At 39.7% G+C, this 13,305-nt stretch overlaps 2 protein-coding genes across 2 annotated transcripts in view; one reads left to right on the forward strand and one right to left on the reverse strand.

Annotated features, from left to right (window-relative positions):
• Positions 1 to 9,476, reverse strand: part of LOC119733312 — a 32,049-nt gene extending 22,573 nt beyond the window's left edge. The window contains exons 1-2 of the mRNA XM_038206908.1: positions 9,274 to 9,476; positions 5,890 to 6,075 (exon numbers count right to left, since the gene is read on the reverse strand). Of these exons, the coding sequence (XP_038062836.1) occupies positions 5,890 to 6,069 (180 nt within the window). The 5' untranslated portion in view covers positions 6,070 to 6,075; positions 9,274 to 9,476. The remainder of the gene's footprint in view (positions 1 to 5,889; positions 6,076 to 9,273) is intronic.
• Positions 9,477 to 10,422: 946 nt separating this feature from the next.
• The window catches only part of LOC119733146, a 61,401-nt gene continuing 58,518 nt past the window's right edge, over positions 10,423 to 13,305 (forward strand). The window contains exon 1 of the transcript XR_005271672.1: positions 10,423 to 10,559. The gene's annotated coding sequence lies outside the window, so the exon portion shown is untranslated. The remainder of the gene's footprint in view (positions 10,560 to 13,305) is intronic.

Below are 13,305 nucleotides of genomic sequence, written 5' to 3' on the forward strand. Positions count from 1 at the left end.
ATGCGGCCGGGCTATTTTTCAAGATGGTTACCAGCTTTTTTCAAAATGGCCGCCACTTGGACTCAGGAAATGACATATTGGCTTCTTATGGGCAAGATTACACGTATGCTGGTTTCCGTGTTCTCCTTGTCTTTCAACACTTTTCTATTTGCTAGTCCTGAGTTCTGAGACGTAGAGAACCAGTTAATATTTCACACGGGGTGAATGTATGATAGACTCTCGTGCAGACGCACGTGTGCTAATTGACTATTTCCACAGCTTTATACACTTTATAAAAGTCTAAAAATACGATTTCTTTCGTCAGAGATTGTTAAAATTTATCAATTTTTGTCTTTAAAAAAAAAAAAAAAAAAAAAAAAAAAAGGAGGCGGCCTCTAAAAAGGAAGCGGGCGGGGACGCTTAACATGTTTTTTTTTTTACTTTGCCTAAGCCTAAATGTGAAAATCAAAATTTGACAAAGTTCGCCATGTTTTTGTACATGGTGGCAGTGTAACCTTTATTTACGGAGGCAGTCCAGTAAATCGGCCACATTTATGGGGCTAATCCAGAAAATGACAAAACCACGGTCATCTTTGTGGCTTCCAAGACTGCAACCTGTCTTTCCAAACAGCATATCAGCTGGTAAAACACAAGAAAACTGAAGGCCACCACTGCAAAAGAGGAAGACCGACAACTTCACGCCGTCACTGAACTAGACACACGTGAACATGGGTACACATGTACATGTACATGGGTATACATGTACATGTTCAAGTATATGTACACACTGTACATGTACATGTTCAGTTTTTTATTAATCGAAATTAGGGGTGGGTGGGTGGGTCAAAATAATTTGGAAAAAAAGTCGAAATTTTAAAACATTGAAAATTCTGAATGGCCCCTTAGTCAAGCTATACCATTTATTTTTTTCGAGTACTGCTATTCGAGTACGAGTACTTTGATGATCGAGTACAATTTGGACATGTTGAGTACGAGTACTTTGCTGCCCAAGTGCGAGTACCGTCATTTCGAATACGAGTACTTTGACATTCGAGTGCGAGTACTTTAAAAAAAGTACTTGATTAGTACTCGAGTACGAGTACCGAGTACTACAACACTGCCCTATGGATCCTGTGTCCCACAAAAATGATTCAGTTCCTTTATAAAATAGGGATAGACTGGGCACCTGACCTCATAATGCATGCAAATGATGACAGCCGTCAGCCTCATGCTTCTTATGGATGCAGGATGCATTTATTGTTGCTTCTGTAATGCGCTTTTGATCATTTATATGCAAAAGGCGCATTTAGTATATCTCATTGTTGCCATGCGTCTATGCTGATATGATATCTGATATCTTAAAGGGAATGTACATCATTGGCTTTTGCTGTAATTTTCAGAAATGAACTATTTGAGGGGTTAGTATATTGTTACACTGACAATTTTTAAGTTTTGTGTTCAAAAAGGTGGGGAAACCAAGAAAAACAAAAATGTTCATGTAGTCTGGTTTCCTGACTCCACAAAATATAAAATGGATCAATTTATAGATGATGGAAAATTGTAAGGCAAGGGAATCAGTCTATCTGGCCTGCACCAGTTCATGAACATGTAACCAATTTAGCAAACAAAATTTGGACTGAAAAATGGTAAATTTGGAGTAGAAGTTGAAAAATAGTTAGGTTTTTCCAACACATGGTCAGCCGACCACCGTTGGAAATGCATACAAATATACCATTTTCTTGAAAATAACTTCACACAAGGTGCCATATTTTACAGGATGCTTGAGGCTGTCATTCACCAACATCCTACTAAGGTATTTCGAAAAAACTGGGTAGTTTTATTTTTTTCGATGTTTGCAAATGTTATTCCCTTTATATGGTTGCTACCGGTATATGCGTCTGTGCTGTGCCACCCTGTAGTTTGATTGGCCTATTTCTCCTTCACACACTCATGGGTCACACTGAACATACCACCCTATTGGTGCACACTTAGATATTTAAATTTGGTTGACCCCTAGGTTATTCTGACAATCTAAGCTTCGCCATAGAGCACGTACAATCGGTTTATATTTTATTTACATTTGTAAATTGAATATAACCAGACTATGTACATGTACAAGTATATCATGGAACAGGAGCGAGTTGACTCCTGCCAAGAAGGGGGTGTGAACTCCACCTCAGGAATGAGGGTGTGTACCTCTCGGAAATAAAGCTCTCAACAGTCTTGGATTAGTTGATCTTGGATTGATCAGCTCGTTTCATGATCAGATTAACTGGCTGTGACTGAATAACAGCAACAGTGATGACTGTCCATAGTGCTCTACTGATACAGGATCCACTGCACAATCCAGATAAAAAAGGAATGAAAAAACTCAAGCCAGCATGCTCTCACTCTATTTTAGCCACTACATGCTGCAACAAATAATGTGGGTACGAGTTGGTTGCATACATATGCATGACATGCACAATTCGTGTTTACATAAATTAATGTAGCCAGAAAAACACACATTTTCATGCCCCAAATGCTCGAATCATTTGGCCTAAAGCACTTTATCTGAAAGCATAAACAATACACTTACGTTTAACATCCAGATAAGATGCCTATCATTCTTCGGAAAAGGTGAATTTCTGGAATAAAGTGCCAGTAACCCTCAGCTATTGTTAACCCCGATACACGTCAACTACGGAAACATTGAGAGAGCGAATGTAACACTCCCACTGAGTAAAATTATCACTCCTCAATGAAATAGTTGTAGTTATAATGAAAAGTGCAATTTACCCCTTACAACGTTCAAAAGGGATCAATAATAAATTATATCAACAAAAACATCTCATCCAATTAGCACACATGTTTCCCGAACATGGCAAAGGTGGGCACTACTTTTTGTGTTGCGAATATATAAAATTGTTTACATGAATAAAGCGCCGTCTGCCCAGTTATAGCAAACCCGACGTTAAAGGGACTTGTTCAATACTGCGTAAGTATAACACACATGCACAACGCTATACATTAAAGGGCAAAACCTTGGACTTTCCCCTGTATGTATTGTTGATTGTACAATGGTGTGCTCGACAAATGTTTACCTACACTACCAGGAGCCAGAAAAAATCCATTACAAGTTCAGTGTTCCTCGTTCCAACGTCACTACCCCGTTTATTTGGTTTGTATTCTCAGGTCATCCACCATTGACTCTCACAGACCTTGATGCAAATTCTATCAACAATACAGATTGAAAAAGCTGCCACAAACAATCCCATATTTGGTGCTGCCCCGCTGCTTACGGATAATGTATGTTTACCGGTATGTATACACCAGGTAAAAGGAATAATGGCGATATGGAACTATTGCAGGTGCTTAATTTCATTTCGAATGGAGTACTCATCATCACCTGTCCTACGTGAAAAATTCTTTAGTAGGCAAACTCAATCTGTTTTTCTTTGATAATGAGTGATTGGCTTGTTATAACAACTTACAGCACACACCACAGGGGTAAGGCCAAAAAAAAATTCCGGTTACCCGATCGACCCTATTTGTAGGCTGCGACCCTAAAAAATTTATCAGCAAATCCCCCAAAAAATTAAAAATTAATGATTGAATAAATAAAAAAAAATCTTGTTGTCTTTTCTGTCTTCACAAAATACCTCTCAACAACCCTTTTGCGTCAAGTATTTATTTGTTTTCTAACTTACATTCGCTAGTTTTGTTCACAAGAAACCTCTGTTGTTTTTAGAAATTTGCTTCGCGATAACTACATGTACTTCACAATTTGATGTCGCGGTGACGATAAACACGTGAGTAATGCTAGCTCAATGCGGCGATGACTGGTTCCCACCACGCCACGCAGGGGCCAATTTAACAGACATGATGAAAATGCAGTTACCAGTCTGTGCATGGCTATCGTTGGATTCGACATTTGACAAATGCCAAGAAAACACCGATGGAGAAAGAACATTTTTGCAAGTTAACTCACAGAACTTGATCTCTCTTGTCTGTGTACATGTACATGGATGTATTATCCGTGTTCAAGAGTTCATTTTGAGATCGCACTACTCATATTTGAAGTGAAATGATGCAGCGTGTTTCCCTGAAATTTTCTATCGTAAAAAGAGGTCTGTCGCCCACCACACATGCACACAGTGCATGCATCACACACAAACGTTTGGCCAGTTCCCCGTCTTGACTAGTGTTGTGCATATGGTGCGCACGACCTGAATTTTACATTATTTTTTAATGGAATTAAAGAATTATCGAAAGTAAATATGTGGACAATATTTAAGGTAGGTTTTATTCACTTTTTGTGGCCATTTTTTTGTAAAGCATTCGTAGTGCAATGGAAATAGTTCAGGCTCAAACTTCGCATATTTATAATTGAATACCCCATTCAATCAGCATTAAAAAAATTGGCAAACAAAAAATTCTGACCGACCGACCCTATTTAATTGGAAGCAGAAGTATTTTTATTTTTGGCCCAATCTATTGTAATTTCATTCAAAATTTGTGGGGATTAGCAAAACTATACATTTTTGGAAACTGTGTTGTATACTTAGCCAGAAAACCAAGGTTTACATTTTCCCCAAAGGGTGCAGACCTGTAAAATATGGTAGGCCCAGAATTACCTACGTGGCCAAATCACAATTTGTTTGCCCTCGTTTTCTTTGCTGTTAGAGCGTTTTGTGGACCATGAACTTGAACGTTTGTAAAAAAGATGGGTGGAAGCCGTGCACAGGCGTGTGAGCTTGTATTTTCTGTGAAATTCGCATGAAATTGGGCCCTAAAATTGCTTTATTTTGCAAAGGCACCATTTTTCAAAATGGCGATGGGCAGGGGCGTAATTCCTGGGGGGGGGGGGGTGGATGGATATGTGTATCCCCCCCCCCACTTTTTGACCAGAGGGATGGGCTATTGAATCATCCCCCCCCCACCTTTTTGTGATGAGAAAAAAACTGCGCATTTGGAAGTATTTTCCGAATGATCCAACAACTAAAATGTATTCAATAATTAACATTGAAAAGTGGAGAAACAAAGTACAAAAGCTTTAAAAATGTAAGCGCGAGTATAACATATTGATAAACATGACATATGTTTTTCTTTACCCAGAAGAGGGCCCCTAGTATAATGTGGTGTCCAGCCCCCCCCCCCCTTTTTATTATTTTTAAGGCGATCTCTAGTAATTGGCGATCTCTAGCAATAAATTACTTTGCCTGGCCTTCGATCAGAAAGAAATTATCTATGTCATGTACAAGTACATGTAGAAGAAACCTACATGTGTGTACATTTAGGATCATGATCATTAATCTTCACTCATAAGCATCAATGAACTTGAAATGCAAAGTTCTAGTTCTCACTGAACCTGACGCATCATAATCACTTTCAGACTTCATGACGACATCCTGAGTGTCCTCATCGCTATGGTACACTGACAAAGGTCCGTGTAGTAACAATGATAACATTTTATAGCCAAGAAGACTATAACAAAAAGGACAAAAAGATGCGTCCGTAAATTGGGATAAAGATTAGGAGAAGCCTGTTCTTATATGTATGTGGGAGACTAGAATGTGACATATAATGAGTGGAAAACAATTACAGGCCCAACTAAGGTACCACCACCTTAACAACCTTGTACATGTTAATCATGGGGTCCGACGTATGTTGGATTTTACGGAATTGCCATAGGCATGCTAGGTGAGTCTTTTGGTGTGTTGTTGGTTAAATTAAACAATTGAACAGGTTAATTAAACAGAATACCAGTGAAGGGTGTGTACCCTATAAATAACCAAAGTAAAAGTAAAACAGACTGACAGACAAACATAAAGAGAGTTATAACCCAAATAATTTTCCTACCTACCAACCTGGATAATTGTTAGGATGTTACCCTAAACACACACATATATTCAGCCTAAGTGAACCTACCATGATGCGGGTCTTGACACACATCCATGGCTTGGCCGGTGTCAATTCTTGCTGTCCTCTTTGGAGGTTTGTGGCCATGAACTTCCTGTATGCATCTTCATCGGTCTCTGCAAGCTCATCCAGCATTGACCAAAAGCACTGTGTCTGCTTCATCAGGTCATGTTGGACGCCTGTCGCCATAGTTTACTAAAATTGGAAAAGAAAGGAGGAAAAGTTGGAAAATGATGTCCGCACGATATTTGCAATGGAGCCCTCGCCGATATTCATAAATGGTATTTCACTTTCATCCAGACTGTAAACTTGTATCAATCTCGATCTAAGTTAAAATCATAAATTTGTAATTGTATCTCAGGTGGCATATGTAGTAATTCTGCGGCCGTTTTGAGGGTGAAATCTGATGTTTTTGTTGGCAAATGGTTGGGTTGTTAATTATTTGAAACGCCATGTAAGTACTATCGCCAGATCATGTCCAAAATTTAAAAACAATGCAGGGGCTACTGTTGCAGCAATTGCTATCGTTACAGCATCGTCTGGCTCCCTGACTTAATAGTAAATGTCCTTCGTACAACTGCATGTGCGCACATCACATGACAAGGATTAGGGTCTGTGGATGAACAGTTCGCCACACGCATGCAAATTCATAGCAGGGTACCAACGAAATCAAAGAAATTTCTTGTTTTGAAGCAGATGAAAAATGTTGCTTGTGCACCATGGTTTAAGATGTTTTGTATTGATCATGATGTCTATGCTGCAACTTTTGTGCAACAAAAGTTCCATCTTCTTTTTTGCCATAGGAAAGAATTATATTGTACAAATATGGACATCACTAAATTTTTCTGATAATGTCATGTCCTAAAAAGTCCAATTTTGCCAGGGAAATATGGAAGCATTTACTGGGGTACATGTTCCGAGTGTGGCCTTTACTTACGGAGGTAGTCCAGTAAATTGGCCACATTTGCAATTTTTCAGACCCGAGTCTCATAGGGTTTTTTCTTTTTGCAAAGGGCATCAAGTGATATCCAGGTGGGGTATGGAACAACCTCGTCCCACGGTGTCGAGCAGTACGCGCCCACCACTACCTGCTCTCTCACCCTGGTATTGGATCATTTGCATGTGCAAGATTTTTGCACACGTATGCAAATGAGAACAGTCTGGTGCCTGGATATGCTTTACACATTAGCGTTTGTTTTTGTATGGGGTGTCTGGGGTAAAAACAGAGTCAATTCGTAGCAGCGCAAGCACGGCGTGAGTTACGAAAAACACGATTTTTGAAATCAAACTGTTACAATCTTATCGAGACAACATGCAGTATCATACATGTATTTCATATTAATATGAGCAAATTGGAAAGGAAATTAGTATTTTCGAGAAGGCGTGGACGAATGATCGCGAAAACACATACTGCACGTTGTGAATATATAGCACCAAGTACACGATAAAAACCCATTACTAGCCAATTGCGGTATCCAATCAGGATAAAGGAAGAAAGTTTCCTATCCAGGGTTTACTATTGGAAAAGCGGTTGGAAATAAAGTAAGCACTGGGGACGAGGTTGGGTATGGAAGTCTTTCCGCTTTGTTTATCCACAGACCATTGTTGTCATGTGATGTGCACACGCGCAGTTGTAACTCCGATGGGGCTTACATGTACATTGTGTACTGAGACTTGGGTTATCGTTACCTTCAGGACACCTCTATTTTTTACAAGTTCCGTTCAAAAATGACTTTTGCATGACTGTTCAGTACCAAAGTGACATTTGCAGGCCAGTCTCTTTTCTTCATACTAACTCATGTATTTTGTAATTTTTGAAATGCACTTTCAAAGAAAATGTGACTTTCCTATTTTTTTTTTTTTTGCAATCAGAGACAACGTGCATGTTGTACTTCTCACAGCACGCGTGCAAGCCAGACAGAATGAAAGCCTGATGCCGATTGGCTAATTAACAAATTTAAAAAAATATTAATTTTTTTATCAGCCAATCAGCATGATCAGCATCGAGCATTCATTGAGCTTTCAAAGTTAACATCTTGTATTTTTGAACCCGTTTTCTGGTTGTCTTCCTCTTTTACCCCGAAATTTCCCTCATAAATCAAAAACATTCCCTTCTTTCCACAAAATACTAAACAAAAGGAAGGAAAGAATGCAGTATTGTTGATGTACCCTAACGTGGGGCGGCCCCTAACGTGGCGCACTTTGATTTTTTGGCTGTAGCGCCTAGCTAGAGCAAAAGTTTTAACTGAAATTTTACAGAAAGTGAAATTTCATCAAGTTATAAACACTCCCGTTCATAAATCGCGAGTTTATTTACCCGCTACAAAGTTAAAAGAAAAAATTATTTTGGCGTGATTTTCCAATTTTATTTTCAAGTGCAAAGTTAGCCCCATAAATGTGGCCTATTTACTGGACTGCCTCCGTAAACATAGGCCACACATCCACATGTACAAAAAACGTGTCCACTTGGCCAAATTTTGATTTTCACATTTAGGCTTACTTTTTACGTTTTTTTTGCTTTAGAAGCATTCTCACCCTCTATATAGGCTAATCAGAAAGTGCTGCCTTTTTCAGATGTCCATTTTTCGTGAAATTTCCAGATACATTTGCACACGTTTGCGTATCAAAATTTCAACATGAAATTTCACAAAAATTAAACATCTGAAAAAAGCAGCACCTTCTGATTAGCCTATATAGAGGGTGAGAATGCTTCTAAAGCAAAAAAAATCTACAAAGTAAGCCTAAATGTGAAAATCAAAATTTGGCAAATTCGACACGTTTTTTGTGTATGTGGATGTGTGGCCTATGTTTACGGAGGCAGTCCAGTAAATAGGCCACATTCATGGGGCTAGTGCAAAGTGAACCCTTTGAAAATGCCCCGAAAATAAGGAAATAATTTTCTGACAAACATCTGGCTGGGTATGTAAGTAGAGATAATAATGTTTTATCAGAATTTATCAAGTTAACAGAAATTCTTAAATGTTAATTTGGAATTGTCCGAGATTTATTCAAGTGCGCCACGTTAGGGCACACTCCGCCAATTTGTGCCAAATTTCCGGACGCCACCGTTTTTTAATTTCGGCTTAAATTTTATGAAACCGAAATTGTTCACAGATGTTAAATAGCAAGCATTAATAAGGTCAAAGTACCAGTACTTCACTGCATGAATTTGAGGTTTGTCAACAAAGAAGTTTGGCAACACTACACGAGGAAAGTTGGGTAAGCTTCGAAGTGCGCCACGTTAGGGAACACGACTATATTCAGCGTTTGTGTACAAAGTTTACGGAAATTCAAGAAGATACTCAAGAAGGTTCTCAATTTAAGTTTTAACCAAATTGGAAATGATTCTCAGTCCCAGATTCATATATTTTAAATATTTTTACAATGACTGACCTTTATTGACATGATATATGAAGAAAATGTGCGTCAACGTTGCAACGTTCTTTCTCAAAACGTTCCCTCTCTTGCTGAACTTCAGGAGTTTCGTCCACAACTTTCAGCTTTCATGACATGCATGACTTTTGTTTACGATCGACCAGTTTGACAGGCGCCCTCTCTAGTTCTAGTTGGACGTAGACATCTTACATTCTGAGGGCGCCCTTCTCAATTAACGGTGGGGGGGGGGGGATTAAAGTAAGATTAAAGTAAGGCACATAAATTTGTCTTTGTGCTAGACTATTTTGTCAGGCGCGTCCCTTTTCAACAGAAATCTTAAGTTGACAAAAGTGTGATGGTAAAATGTATGGGGTTATGCCCTTGTAAACTAGTGAAACAAACGACTTTCAATAAAGTAAAACGGCCATAATTTTCTTAGTTTTCAAGAGGATCATGTTGCCATTTTCCATGAAAATTGATTCGGATTGTATTTTTTTGCGTTTAAACACTATATTGTTTCAGTCAGATATTTTGTGTTGTTCAACGCTTTCTCATGAGCACACTATTTATTTTAATCATATAAAATTCATTTTAGACAGCTACCCTCTAATTTCAATAGGCTTGTGTCACAAGGGCATTACATTTCAACAGGGAACATCAAACACTATATTTAATGCTCTTAGAGCAGTAGAGTGGTGACAGCGCGAAAAATTCATCCGAATTAAAGTCACTTCATTTGGTTGAAAACACAACACACTGGCTTAAAAGAGGTACATTTTCAAAAGTGCCACGTGTTATGAACTCAAAATTCGGCTCAATGTTTGGTCGTGATGTCATCATGAGGAAGTCCACATTAAATTGCGAAAGGGAACATCAAACACTATATTTAAAACAATTCAAGCAGTAAAGTGGTGCGAAAAAAAAAGACGTTTTCCGTGGGCACACTTTTAATTTTGCCGACAAAAATGTTAACTTATTTCAACTAGAGTTCACAACCACCGTTAATAAGGATTTTACCATTGTACTGAACGACACAGGCCATAGTCCCCAGGGCGAACTTTCAATTAGTTTCAAATAGTAATATAGCAGCGAGGGCGTACCGCTTGACTAGAAGAGAACGAGGACAGACTTGACTCCTTTAATTGTGAAGCTTAAAAGAGCGCCACCATTTGTTAAACATGCCTGTGGCGGACAGCACGTGTTATCTGTTTTCTGGCGTTAACGTAAGGCACAACGACGTTTCCCCGATTTGGGTTGCCAAATTTCTTCGTTGACGAACTTCAACTGCATTCATTAAAATGCTGGTACTATTAGTTACTTTAATTATGCTTTTTGTTGAACCTTTGTGAACAATTTCAGTGTCTTTAAATTGAGTCCGAAATACAACTTTGAAAACGGTGGCGTCCGGAAATTGGGCACACAATCGGCTCAGTAAATGTGTGGCGTGCTTGAATAAAACAAAACTAAAAAAACTCCGAAGTCAATGCCTCAGAATCTTTGGCTGATAAATTCTGATTAACCGGCATCATTATCTTTGCTTACACAGTACTTAAAAGATTGTTAGTCCGAGTAACTTGGACCCAACTTATCGCCTTTTTAACATTCGGACATGGTCTGGCAAGTCTGGTGGGGTCCAAGCTAATGCTGTATGCCCAGCAACACAATTCTGTCACTGACCCCAAAAATCCTACATAGCCAAACAAAAACAAGATTTTACCTCAAAACGGCCTCCAAATTACTAGATACGCCACCTGAGGTACAAGTGGACATCGATAATTAAGATGCTTGTAATGAAGTTTACTTACAATCCGGACGAAAAGTGAAATTTCCCATTCAATTCCGAGAGCTCCCCTCAAGATCGATTGTTAAATTTTTGAATGTTGGACAACTCGTACCCGAGACAACTCGTACCCGAGACAATTCGTACCCGAGACAATTCATACCCGGGACAACTCGTACCCGGGACAACTCGTACCCGGGACAACTCGTACCCGAGACAACTCGTACCCGTCTGAAAATAAAACACTGTGCAGCGTACTCGTATCTGTGCCTTACTTGCGCCGACTAGAAGGTGACATAATTATGTAACATTTCATAATGACTCGGTACACTTATTTAGTAATGCAATAACTGAAGATCAAATAAGTTACGAGCAAACTCCGCCCTAGTAGCTGGCGTTATAGCCCTGCAAAGGGGAACACAATGACGTGTGAAACATGGCATCTCACGCTACTCACTTAACAATTCTAATTAAGTGACGTTTGAATTATTTCACATAATTATGCAAAAGACTGACACGCTACTGGGATTGTTGATGGTTATCAAAATTAATGTCATAAAAAGTGTAGAAGGTGACATATGTAACATTTTTATAATTTTAATGAATCGGTCCACTTTTTTTAGAAGATCAAATAAGTAACGAAGCTCATGATTGCTATAGCTCCTTCCGCGAATTCGGCGAACTCCACGATCATCGGCCAGCTGCCAGAATCTCTCCAGAACAATCTCTTGCTTGTCACCACTGGCAATTCCCCAAAACTCAACGGCTTTTGGTTTTCCACATCTTCGGATTTGTCAATAAAGGAACAGAAAAGTAAATGGTAAGAAAAGTACAAGGTACGAGTCGTCCCGGGTACGAGTTGTCCCGGGTACGAGTCGTCTAGGGTACGAGTTGCCCCGGGTCACAAATCTGGGGTACGAGTCGTCCCGGGTACGAGTTGTCCCGGGTACGAGTTGTCCCGGGTACGAGCTGTCCCGATACCAAATTTTCTACTTGTTATCATAATCGATGCATGGCGCACGCTCGGTAACGGAATCGTATTCAGGATACGGGAACCATCGAATGTAGGCTGGGCATGAAGACGGCATCGCGTCGTTCAAACATTAACACGAATCGGTCAACTTGTACGCGAGTCAACTCGTATGCAACCAACTCGTACGCAGGACAACTCGTATGCGGACCAACTCGTATGCGAGGCAACTCGTACGCGGGATAACTCATACGCGGGCCAACTCATATGCGAGCCAACTCGTACGCTTGAGTATAGACTAGCGTAAGGATATAAGGTTTTGACTTCAAATTTTTTTCAGCAACTCCAATTCCTTTTGTGCTGCTTCGTTCTCAAATAACGGACCCCCACTCAGTGATTCCAACCGCGTAGCCAGAGATTTTAGGGGTGTATTTCCGAGTGGCGGGGTATTCTGCAATTACTCTGATTATTTTGTGCTACTGAGGCGTCCCAATTAGTTCATTTTTAAATCAGCTTGTTTTGCTCATAACTGTAAAGTTATGATTTGTTTTCCCGGGCCACTCACACACTGTCCGATCCTTGCTCACACCATACGCTACACTACATAATGCCACGTAGTGAGAATTTAAATCGTACAATGTCCGCTGCATTTTAAGACTTCCAACAATATACTGCTATAGTGGCCCTGCTCTATGTGTAAATAAAATCGTTGTATGGCTTAGCCTTGGTCAATGCTCTCGTCATTATTCGTCCAGTACGCGGTCAATCGTCGGCATATATCCTCACGCACTATGCACATGCATGTAAAATTACAGCGCGAACAGCGACCTCACGCGGCCACTATTCTTATATGCAAATCAGTTGGGGACGATCGAGAACCTTGGTTCAATCGTCCATGTGAGGTTTTGGAGGTGGTGCTCTTTATGTTAATAGTCTTAGCTGACCTTAAATGTCGTTTTCTTATTGGTCTATCGTTGTGTGGAAACTTGCATAGTGAAACGTGGCACCGTACATAATCCATACACGTACACGTTGTGTGACTCTGCACACGGCACCAATGCACAAAAACTGTGGTTCCTGTCACGTCAGCAAAAGGCCAATAGCTGCAAATAATTTGATGACGTCCGGATTTACCAAGGTGTGATTGGACACTCCACATATTAGCCCTGCCTACACTTATCTGTATTCACATACGAGGTCGTGCGCTAGAAATCCAGCGCAAAATAAAGAAAAACATAAGCTTTTGCCGACGATTGAATGAACCAAGGCTCGAGATCGTGCTCAACTGATTTGCATAAAA

This window comes from Patiria miniata, unplaced genomic scaffold (genome assembly GCF_015706575.1).
Source record: "Patiria miniata isolate m_02_andy unplaced genomic scaffold, ASM1570657v1 HiC_scaffold_25, whole genome shotgun sequence".
Classification (NCBI taxonomy): Eukaryota; Metazoa; Echinodermata; class Asteroidea; order Valvatida; family Asterinidae; genus Patiria; species Patiria miniata.